At 41.6% G+C, this 12,452-nt stretch overlaps 1 protein-coding gene across 1 annotated transcript in view; it reads right to left on the reverse strand.

Annotated features, from left to right (window-relative positions):
• The window catches only part of schip1 (schwannomin interacting protein 1), a 192,900-nt gene that overhangs the window by 132,090 nt on the left and 48,358 nt on the right, over positions 1 to 12,452 (reverse strand). The window contains exons 6-8 of the mRNA XM_018702193.2: positions 1,958 to 2,022; positions 1,628 to 1,699; positions 1,044 to 1,179 (exon numbers count right to left, since the gene is read on the reverse strand). Coding sequence (XP_018557709.1) covers positions 1,044 to 1,179; positions 1,628 to 1,699; positions 1,958 to 2,022 — 273 coding nt within the window. The remainder of the gene's footprint in view (positions 1 to 1,043; positions 1,180 to 1,627; positions 1,700 to 1,957; positions 2,023 to 12,452) is intronic.

Below are 12,452 nucleotides of genomic sequence, written 5' to 3' on the forward strand. Positions count from 1 at the left end.
TCTCTTTCTCTCAGTGATGATCATCTGCCCTTGTCAGCAGGTCTGAGTCACTGAGCTAAGCATTTCCCAGCCATCCCAAAGGATTTCAAAGACACAACCAATGTTTACTGTGTGTGTGTGTGTGTGTGTGTTGTATGTGTGTGTGTGTATAAACCTATAGAATGCTTGATGCCTTTATCTATAACCTTCTTGGCCTGAATATTGACCGTCAGCTGCTCACATCATGCGCTACCACAGACCTAACAGAGAGCATACATTTATTCCAGTTCCTCACCACTCTGGATTCTCTTCACTAATAACCCTTCTGACCCCTTTTTTATCCACAAGAATCAAAATCAAACAGCCTTCTTCAGTGTAAAAGCTTTTCTCTGAAGTGATTGAGTGGACAAGTACCACCTAAGTGCGCTCATACACAGAACTCTCCCTGCCGTCTCTGAGATTTAACCTGCCTGTTGACTTCAGGCTCAGAGATTAGCGGAGAAGAGTACACACACTTGCTATTCAGCCAGAACGCTGCAGTCGACGACAGTATAGAATTATAATGACCAGAACAGACGCAGTAGAGAAAATCCTGGGGATTTACTGTGGTCTGGTTAAATGAAGGGGAGCTGTGCTAAATGAGAATGGCTACTGCTCTGATTTCAATTCTCAGTGTGCTGTTGCTGTGAGAGAGAGAGTGTGTGTATGTCAGACCAAATCCTTGTATATTTACTATCTGCTCCCATAGAAGAGGCTGGTTGAGAGACTGCACAGTACTGAAGAAATTAGATGAAAGATACTGCCCCCTTCTGGACAGGAATGAGACCATGCACTGTTCCATATTGGCCACATAAGGCAGCAAAAAAACTCTAAGACCTAAACTGTAACATCTTAATGTATGACGCACACTTACAACATAAGTGTGTGCAAAGAAACCCTTATTGAAACCGCTGAAGCACAGATTTTAAAATCACTGCACTGGTCTACATCACCTGCATTAACAATCTTTTCTGCAGCGTTGTCCGAACGCTTTGGAGAATATGTTTAACATAGGCATGACTTACTGGGGTGCTGCCATCTGACAGGGTTGTCATGCTGATCGACATGCTCATCTTGTCGGAGGAGGAGAGGGAGGGCGGGGAGGGGCTCCTCTTTTCCGCTTCCTGTCTCTGGAGGAAGTCACGCCAAGCCCGCTGAATACTACATGTATTGAAGAGGAGAACACATGTAAACACAGGAAGAGATCTTGAAAATATAATGCACGTGTGATTTGTTGCAACTGTAATGTTCGTCAGTTTACTTGAGAAGCAGTCAGGAGGTGAAGGTCTTACAATCATTTTCTGACCCCTTAAAATGAAGCAGTGTTGTACTCGTTGCCCCCCATACTAGCAAGAGTGCTATCTGTTATATCAGTCACTTTTTAGAAGAGGGGAGCCAGGATTAGAGAAAGGTGACAAAATATAGATATCATTTTATTATTTTGTGACTGAGAGTGGTCCTGAAACTGCTAAAGTTGGAGGAAGAGTAAGAAATACATATATAAAATATCTAGAGAGGTAGTTTTCTATTTCGTTAGACATTCTGTCTATAATCAAAAATAAAGTCTACAACTGTGTCTTTTTGTCCTGGACATAAAAGATATACTCACATCAACACCTTGTTCTCAACAGGCGGCATGTTGATATTGATGTTGTTATCTAGGTCCATGGTCAGATGATTACTGAGCCAGGAAATAAAGGGAAAGGGTGTAGGGGACATTCAGAGGACAGACGGACACACACACACACACACACACACACACACACACACACACACACACACACACACACACACACAAAGGTCCAATCTCAGTCAGGGTTATCAGTAATTAAACAGTGATGGTTTGGTTCCATCTGCCGGGAGATACAAGAGCAGGCTGCTCATTCTGTCTCTGTGTTGTGTGTTTGTGTATTGAGTATGTGCCATAATGTAAACCTACCTCTGCAGCTGGAAACCTCCATCATTAACATGCTTGAAGCCACTCTGGAGGCTCTTCAGCTGCTCCTATGTGAGGGAGACAGAAGAAGGGACAAATAGTGAGAGTTTTTTTCAGAAAAGGGAGATCCCCACATTGGATGCGTGTGCACAAAACGTGAGTGAATGTTTGGCAGAAGTGTGATCATTGTGCTGAGCTAAGGGACCCCTGCAGCAAGTGGTTTGGCAGCGTTTTGGCTCTGTTAGATGTTTTCTTGTGAAGTTACTGAAGTAAGCTTCAGGGAAGAAAAAGAAAAAACCCTCGGCCAAACTGCCACCTCAGCGTTTTCCAGGCATTTGGCCCAGAGGCGCGGAGAGAGTCAAAGAGGAAAGTCAAACTGAGAGAGACAGGCGAGGCAGAGAAGATACAGTGGAACATAATTCATGAACTACAGCACAGGTGTTGTACAGATTGTACAGATGTGGCAGACACATTGAAGATTAGAGCGGTAAAACTTTACACTTTCACTAAAATGACTTTTTAGCTGCGCTCTCCGCTCCTCGTCTGCTGCTCTCCTCCCCTTGGCTCCATCCTCGTACTTTAATAGTGCTGCGTAATGAGGACAGGCCTGCCTCTACATAATTGAGCAGACTAATTCAATTACAAGGGAGCAACAAAGTTTAAGTGGAGCAGTTCTTCCTGATGAGCCAAGAGGGTCACATCAGGGCACTGAGCAGCTACTAGCTGCTGTATTTGTGTGCATGTGTGTATGTGTGTGTGTGTGTGTGTGTGTGTGTGTGTGTGTGTGTGTGTGTTTACAGTGAAACCTACAAAATTCCTCAATTTAATTTGACTTTTTGTTTGATTATCCCATTACTGCATAATGAAGTATGCATGAAGGAATATATTGCATCTATTTGATGGCCAATAATGAAATTCACACTAAGACATACATTACATCTAGAAAAATGGCAGTATTGTAGCATTTACTTGATGTTTCAGCCCTAGGCTATTATTCATTATATATATATATATATATATATATATATATATATATATATATATATATATATATATATATATATATATGCGCTTTCCCCTTAACTATGGAAAGGTCTCAGACAAAACTCTTTTGAAGTGTGAGTAAGTACATGAAATATCCCACTGAAACAGTGTCTTACTGAATTTTCAGCTAGTCACTGTCGAAACACAACAGCATCATACAGTATCTTTTTTTCTTTTTGATAAAAAGGCCTATCTTGTTTGGCTGTTTGCTCATTTTCACTGTGGCAGGCAGTGTTGTTTTTCCCATTACTCTGCCTTGCAGAAGGAACAAGCAGCTCATTAGACAGAATCAAGGACTTTGACTAGTGATCAATGATTGCTTCAAGGAGCTGTTTTTCATCTCTTTCCGTCTGTTTGTCTTTCCCTCTCAGTTTCTCTATAATGAAAAGAAGATCTGTGAAAGCGTGGATTCCGTGCAACCGGAACCTCCCTGAACTTTCTTCTGCTTTGAGAGAGTCAATGTCACCTCAGCTTTTCCAAATCCGCCCTAATGCTATCCTGGACAGACAGCTGTCTCTCTTTTATACAGTCCTCTTACTTTCACACATACACATACAGTCAGACACTTTTTAAACAGACTTTAAAAAGTGCCATTTGGGAATTTTGAGACAGACAGGAGTGAGGCAGAGAGGATGAAAAGGAAGAGCAAAACTAAGAGAAACAGAGAAAGAAGAATGAACTTAAAAGGCACTAAAATAACTTAAAGTCAGAGAGATGCAGAAGAAAGACTTGGGTAGTGAGAGAGAGAACAGACAGAGAGAGGCACAAGTGACATTGATAGAGAGATAAGCAAAGTATAAACGAGGGGAAGATATGTTAGTGTCTGTGTGTGTTTGATTGTGAGGTTTTGGGTAATGGAGTTGCTGGGAGCTGGAATGAGCTGATCATTTCAATTTCCCCTTAGAGTTACTGATGACCCTGTCACAGGTCTGGCCAGACAAACCATTAGCTCACCTCACAAACAAAAACACATTTTCAAGCAGACAGAAGCACAAACACACACATTACGTGTAGAAATTTGCACATGGACAAACATGTATGTATAAGTGCTTTAAAGCCTGTAAACCCTGGTCTATCCACTTGTTTTTACTTATTTGTTCCATTAAAACAAGCAATAAGTAATCAGTGGTACGAACCGACAAGTTCAATCAAACAAAGGTGATGATGAATTTGATTGTAATGACCTGGTGACAGCACACAAAACACACAGAAATTACATTATACAGTGACTATTTCTAAGTAATAGAAAATTATTATATACACAGTAAATCTGAGCAAAAACAACATATGGCTGCTAAAGAGATAAGATAATAAAGATACTACAGCTTTTTCATTAAATCATTAAATCTGTTGACACTTGTGCTGTCATTTTGTTTTTAAGGTAAATAATTAGAATTAAATTGATGAAAATTTCTGTTTTGTTGCAGCCTCCACAGGAAATGTATTCCCCCACTCTCATAACACGGTATAGAGAGGTATGTCCACGTGCCATGATTAGGCATAGGCCGGTTACCGGTTTCAAGGTAAACCGTTTAAAGGTTTTAAAACCATTAATATTTTCCATCATACCATTCCAGCGATATAAGCTGTTAAAATGTGTTTTCTTTGTTTTTATTTTTATTTTTTAAACAGGCAAGAATTCTATTATTAATGTTCTGAGATGGTTGAGCTGCATGTTTAGGCTCACTTAATTATTTTTTTATTTGTATTTATTTTTTTAATTCACATTTACTAATGTTCCAAATACTCTGTGTTGTTCAAAAATAGAAGAGATTGTGATCAACGGAAAAAAGGATGTCTTTCTTATCAGGTATTTCAAAAATAATTCATTTTAGAGCTTTAACCGCACCTCTATGAAACTGTGATATATTTGCTTAAGGTACCATACCGTTAGAATCTCATGCTGGCCAATGCCTAGTCCATTCTTAGTTAACATGCTTTTTTCTCTTTTTGCATGTGTTATACAATATTTCATCTTACACACAGAAAATATATGAAATTAAGACTTTACCCAACCTTGTGTAATGTGTGTCTGTATATGTCTGAGCTTGCAAAACAGAACACTGATATCCAGAATGCATTATTCACCACTTAAACAAAATCTTGACTGCAGCAGGACATTTACAATGGTTTTAATACATGGTATTGATTTCAAAATCTATAGGAGTATACATTTTGCAGTTACTGAATACCAAACCAAGGGCTGTATAAGTTTGATGTCAAAAATGATGTATTTGATCCTGTCAAAAAGCCTTTTCTTCAGCTATCCACACCTGTATCCCTCCATCCCTGCCTCAGAGGAAAACCCCATCCCATGCCTGAAGTAGGAATGCCCAAAAAAAAAAAAAAAAAAAAAAAAGGAAAAAAGTACCAGAACATAAACCAGAGGTTTGCATAATTTAGTGGCAGAGTCGACAGAAAATCTATAGTCATTTTGGGCTTTGGCAGTGCCAAGCAGGCTTGTATTGATTGGTGTGTGTGTGTATAGGTGTGTGTGTGATTGTGTATGCGTGTGCAAATATGTGTGATGGTGGATTTATGGTAGAGTCAGGTAGAGCAGAGAGAGGACAGGGGAGGGAGAGGGAGAGGGAGAGGGAGAGAGAGAGAGAGAGAGAGAGAGAGAGAGAGAGGAGAGAGAGAGAGATTCAGATGGAGATGGGACCTTGAACTCACGGGACACCATTCAACAACAGAGGAAATAGAGCTACTGACAGCCAAATACAGACCATGAGCATTCTTTCGTTATCCATCCCTCCTTCACCCCCTCTCTGTCTCCTCCTATATCAACCGTTTCTCTTTAACTCCACTTTCTGAAATAATAAATAAAAATAATATGAGACAGGCGCAAGGAGGAGATGAGAAGAGAAAGCACAGAATAAAGAGAGATGGAAAAGGGGAGATGATGATTTGATCACTCTGTGAGACATGTACTAGTCCTCCTCTCGGAGGAGAGGACAGGAAAAAAGGAAAGATATAATAGAGAACAATATTCCAATAGTTGTGTGGTAGGTGTTACTTACTATCTAAGGGAAAGACGCAGTACCAATTCAGGTGGAAAGTTAGAGGGTCTGCAGGTGTTGTAAGTGAGTCCACCAGGCCCCTGACCCATATAGAAGGCCTCCATGGAAGAGTTTCCACTACTATTTACACTGTAAAAGCCAAGCAGTCCAGGCTTGCTGGTGGCTCTACACTGTAGACTGCTTAAATGATTTCCGAAATGAATGCTTTCAACAAACTGAAAAGGCATTTTTAGGCTACCCTTCGATGACTAGATGTATTAAAGAACCTTTGTCACCTCAGATTGTAGGGCTGTAGATGCTTTGACCCTCCCTACTGCCTCCTTTTTTTTTTTTTTTTACAGCTGTATGTTGTATTATTAAGGATTAAAAATTATCCTCAAAGCCCATTTGATAGAAATGGTTTTATCTTTTCTTCTGATGGGCAAACACAGACCATCAAGAACAGGCTTGACAGGGCCGTTGAAGCGGCAAGCAGGACTCATGGCTTGAGTCAAGCCTAGATTAAGGATATTTACAACAAGCAGGTCGTCAGGAAGGCCAAAGGCATCCAATACTGACCACCCACTGAACGAAAAGAATTTGAGCTCCTGCCTTTAGGCCGCAGCCATAAATCACCTACTCTAGGGACAAAACCACTCTTAGTATATATTGTATTACTATCGATACACTGAACATGGAGTAGCCCGTTCACATTAACAGCTGCCCTCTCTGCCTTTTATTTGCACTGTATGCTGCCACACTTCTGATATGATCTTGTAGCTTTTATACTGCTTATTGTTTTTAACAGCCTTATTGTTTTCACTGCCTCAAAGTTGTTTTTATCATTTTTATTGTCTTAGAGTAGTGTGTGCTGTCTTATTGTCTTGTTAATATAATGTTTTAAAACCTGGCTGCACATCACATTTTCCATAATGGGACTATAAAGAATGACCTAACCTGACTTGAAAAAAAGAAGGAAAAAAAAAGACTATAAAAGGAAAAGGACTATATTTTGTGCTGTTTTTTCTGTCTGAAAACAGCAGGTTGCCCCATCACCAGCTCTGTAAGTGTTGTGAAAAACAATGGGCGGCATATTGAAAATAAAGATATTTGGATCAGGTTAAATGTACTGCAGATGATGTTCAGGTTAGGTACTGTTGAAATGGTAAATATTGATCTAATCATGTGACTCACTTTAAGCATATCAGTGATGCATGGTGGCAGTCAGGAGACTCATCTGGCTTGTGAAGGAAGGCTAAAGGTTCATACAACGAGAGACAACGCAGGAGACGGAGGAGGGAGGGGCTGAGTGATTGACGCTCTAAGAGGTTAGATACCTCAGCTGTAGGGGGGACAAAGGGCAGGGGAAAGATAAAGATACAGCACTTTGCAGAGACAGAAAGTGATCCGGTTTGAGAGTCGGCGAGGGAGTTGACGGAGAGGAGAATATGAAAGCGGGCTCTTCGTCGGCGGTGAGAAGAAGGGATATGGAGGTGAAAGAACAAGCCTGTGGGCTCTGAAGAAATTAAACTGGACCGACGCCAGCCAAGCCAGCCAGAGAAACACAGAAAAGAGAGAAATGGCCTGCCTGGGAAATGGCCTTCATCTCTCCAGTACACGGGGTGTAAATCTGTCCCTTGCACCTCCAACTGATCCACACACACATACTGACACTCACACACATGATTTAAATAGCTCTCCTGCTCCTCTAAATGCCCCTTTAACTCAGTTCAGGGGACAGAGTGACAGACAAAAAGAGGAAACAAATGAACACACATACACACATCTAAGGAGCCTATAAAAACACAGAGTCAAAATCTATTTCCCTCTTTGCTGCACTGTATTTCAAACTCTGTTGCTCTTTTAAGGTCACTATCTTCACATCCTCCTCCCTCATTATAGCAAACACAATACACTCTTATGTTCTTCCACTTCTTTGTGTCTTCAACTTCCCTACTCTCATCTCCCCGTTTGTCTTGCATTCCATCCACAGTCTCTTAGTCTGAGTTGGTTTTCCTCTTCAATACTTGATGAGCTTCCTGATGTGAAGTGCCGGCAACAGATTCCTGGCCGTCACTCTGTCGTCTTCCAGCACTGTAGAACATTGGCCAGCTGTGTTTGTTTTCCTGATGAACTCAATTAACTCTGGTACACAGTCTCCAGAAAACTGCACAGTCACACAGACATTTATATGGTGCACACATACATGCTTGCACATTGTGTTTTATATGTAAAATCAGAATTTGTTACTGTAAATAACTTGTAACTTCTGCTGCTAAATAAATGTAGTGAGTAAAAAGTAAAAGAAATACCTTCTGTGTTGTAGTGAAGGCATAATATTAAGAATAAAATAGAAATAATGAAGTAAAGTACTGTGAACTTGCCTAAAATGTGTACTGGAGTACAGTGTCTGAGGAAATATACTTAGTTACACTTTTTGTTCAGTGCCTGGAACTAACGACATATGTCAGCCATCATCAGACGAGGACAATCAGCCAAATAAACATTACTCTTTCGCTCCCTACATGCGTGGATAGTTTCTTGCTAGATCCTAATAATGGTATAATTTTGAGGCTAGGAGTTATTCCAGTCACCTTTCAGCCAAAAATCTGTCATGACCTGGTCCTCCACTGATGGCAACCTCGCTGGTTTAAACACCATCATACCATCTGCCATACTACATAGACACCCCCCTACTCTCTCTCTCTCTCTCTCTCTCTCTCGCTCATACATAGGCTTTCTAGAGGACTTTGAGGCAGGCTCTATCAGTCAACCCTCCCTGGGGTCCTTTGGCCCAGCCAGCCAGCCAGCCGACGCCATCTCTGCCATCGCGCTCACATCCTCATCGCTCTCCTCTGCCACGGGGACACAGAACCTGTCAGTACACCATGTGTTTGTGCATGCGTGTGTGTGCGAGTGATAGCAAAAACCGAGGACAGGTGCTGTTATCTGCAGCCGTTCCTGGCCAGACACTGTGTCTTCTAGCACCTGTGTCTGTGTGTGTGTGTGTGTGTGTGTGATTTGCCAGTGTCCATTGAGATTCAGTGTCCAGACACCGGCAATGTCGTCCCTGAGTGACCCTGCAATCAGAGCTGGCTGGCACCTTCTCTCTCTGTTGCACTCTGTTGTACACACACACACACACACACACACACACACACACACACACACACACACACACAGACATATTCCCTCTCACACCCTCACAGTCTCTCTCTCTCTCTCTCTCTCACACACACACACACACACACACACACACACAGATACACACATACACACAGTTCTTCTTTCTGCTCTGAGGGTTAGGCTAATGACTGACGGAGTCAGAGACGGAGAGGAGCTGCATACTGAGAAAGAGGAAATGGAGCTAGGAGAAAACCTAACGACAGTCACACAAGCTACTGCAGAGTAATGGAGAAAGGACACAGCAACACACTGAAATGTGATACAAATAATGAATGACAAGTTAATGGCGACAACCATGTTGATGGACAAGAGTTCTAAAGGTTGTTGAGGATTTCAAGGACTGAAAATATTCAGAGTGGGGAGTGAGCTTAGTAGAGACAGGCCAGTCTGTGGGCAATGCCAGCTGTAGGAGATGAGAGAAGTTGCCAAGGGTTAACACATACACAGACTTGCACACACACAGACACATATTTCAGAGGTCCCTGGTTGTCCAGGCAACAGAATGAGCATCTGTGTGGTGTCTACTGTGGAGAAATATAATTTTGTGCATGCGTAGTATTTGTGTGTGTGTACATGTGTTTGTGTGTCTTACTAATTCCATAAAGTTTCCTGGTTGCAGGAATTAAAATGGAATGAGGTGAAAATAAAAATCTGTCAGTCATGCCTGTCAGTTGTCTTTGAGGTTATATCAAGTTAGAAACTCATTCTCCAGTCATAAATTGCAGGAAATAACACCAGATACCAGAATAACAATCAGTTTATCTATAAGGTACAATCATGTAGCAGGAAATTGTGTTGGCGACCACCGACATAAGTTAGGACACAACAGGACTTTTAGTGCAATAAGGCAGTGCTGCCATTAAAACAGATCACTATAGAAAAAGAAAGATGAAATAATTATCAAGAGAAAAACCAGATGAGTATTCATGATGTGCATTTTTCCTTTTTGTCAGATATTTGAGATCAGGAGACTACTGCTCCTCATGACTGGGGGTTCTTTTTGATTTTTTACTGCAAAGGTATGCACACCCTGAGGAAATGTACGTTACCACTTCTTCCTGCCCTTTTTGCCTGCAGCATTTTCCCTGTGTAGTTAGCACTCCCTTCTCCCCTGGTGGGCCATAATCAAAGCTTGTAAAGCTAGCCGTTAACATGCCAGAACAAACACACAGTAAAGCAGCTCCTTTTACAACACCACTCAATACTACCTGTCCTCCACAGCAGTGGAGCAGAACACAACTGCACTAACGACTGCACTGCTGGGCGGAGAGCAATATATATGCAAAGAGCTGAAGGTAAATATATGCAACTATAAAGTCTCTTTTATTGAGCATTATGGTCAAATGGACGGATCGGCATTGTTGCTTAATAAGATTGTAAAGGCAGTTGTGGAAAGAGTAGTAAAAGAGATGCAGAGTAAGGAATACAAGCTCCCCGGGGGCTTTTTAGTTAAGGTGCTATGATCCTATTTGGATCTTTATTTTGCATCTGAACAAGTTTTGTTAAAGACCTCTAAAGTCTATTTAAGTTCATTTGTGCTTTCCCTAGTTCTTGTAAATTAGTTTTAGAGCTCTCAGTGGAAGGACTCAGACCAAGACCCTCTCAGAAGAAGAATTTAAATTGCACCTACAAACTAAATATCACTGAAAGGTGCAATTTGGCCTTGAAGGAGTCCTCCACTGACTTAGTATTGTACTTAAAGTAAGGTTAGTGAAATTGCAAGAAACAAATTTGGAGAAGGACAGTCAAGTTGATACAGTGGCACGCCAAGTTATCCTAACTTTTACTCCATAATACGGGTCAAACACCAAAAACACAGGATCCTTCCCATAATTTAACTTGCTATTGCTTAATTAGTCTTCTTTCTTAGACTCTAAGGGGACTGGTATGTGCCCAAGTTTTTTAGAATCTATTCTATAGTGCAGGCTTTCTGTTTTAAAATGTGTAATCTCCAAGCTAAGACTAACCAGGTGATCTCACTATTTTTCCATGAGTGACCCCCCCCACCACCACCAAAAGCTACAAAACACTTTTTACATTTATTTTCACAGGATATATTGTACCCTCCATGGCTATAAAATTGACGTTAACATGTAAAATCGGTGGGGTGAACCTTCAAAGGTAGAGTGAAAGGTCATCATGATTTGATGGTTGTTTCGTCACCTGTTTTCTGTATATAAACTATATGTGCACAGGTTCACAGACAGTATACTCACAAACACTCTCTATCCCACACACACACAAACAATTATAGCCAGGCTTGAGTTGTGAGTTAGAGCTGAGCCTGTCCATTAACAGTGGTCCATCGCTGTTTCAGGCTTAATGAAGTAGAAAGCCAGAAGAAAGAGAAAGCCTGCAGACCTGATTAATGAGAGGGGGAGAGAGGTGGAGGAAAGGGGGAGGAAGAGAGGAATAGCGATGAAGACAAAAGGAAAGAATAGGGTGTTGAAAAGAAGAGAGAGAGAGAGAGAGAGAAAGAAGTAATGCATAATTACAGGTGATGAAGAAAGAAGGGGAAGGGCAGGGAACTAGAGAGGGGGAGATTTTGCAAGATTTTTAATTGATCCATGTAAAGCTGCTACGAGAAAAGCGCTTACTTAGTCTTAATGCCTTCAACCTCTCTACTAAACGGTCTCCTCTCAAAGCTATCACCCTATTTCCTTCTTTGAAAGTCTTTTGAAGAATCTTTGCATCTATGACTGTAGCTTAACACTCTGGAAAGCCTGGCTTACCTCTCCTCATCTCAGCAGGAAATGATTAAAGTCACGGTCCAGTTAACTGCTGGCCGCCCTCAGCCCTGTGGGCCTTAGGTGGAACTACCCACCTGTGCTGGGCCTCTTAGAAAGGCTAAGTGCACACACATACACACACACCAATGAAATCAGTCACCTGTGCGGGGGCATGCACTGAGCGTTAGGCATTAGCTGTGGCAGGTTCTAGCTAAAGCTTGGCTATGCTCTGAAAAGCAGCAGCAGGAATGGCACGGCAAGCTACAGAGGCAGGCAGGCAGTGTGGGTGTTCATTAAAACACCCAGCACCATTCACAGGGAGAAACAAGGCCATAAAAGCAATTAATCTGCCCATAAACAAGCCATTCCGCCTGTCCAACACACCCACAAACACACGGGCATGACAGTGGGAGCAGGGAGGAGGGAAAGGAGGGCGAGCTGCGCCTCTCGTTCCTCCCGGCTCTCTTTCTCATTATCTCTCTCTGTCTGATTCTGTTTCTCTGAACTACTCAGATAAATCCAAAGATCTTAAGGTTTTTT

This window comes from Lates calcarifer, linkage group LG21 (genome assembly GCF_001640805.2).
Source record: "Lates calcarifer isolate ASB-BC8 linkage group LG21, TLL_Latcal_v3, whole genome shotgun sequence".
Classification (NCBI taxonomy): domain Eukaryota; kingdom Metazoa; phylum Chordata; class Actinopteri; family Centropomidae; genus Lates; species Lates calcarifer.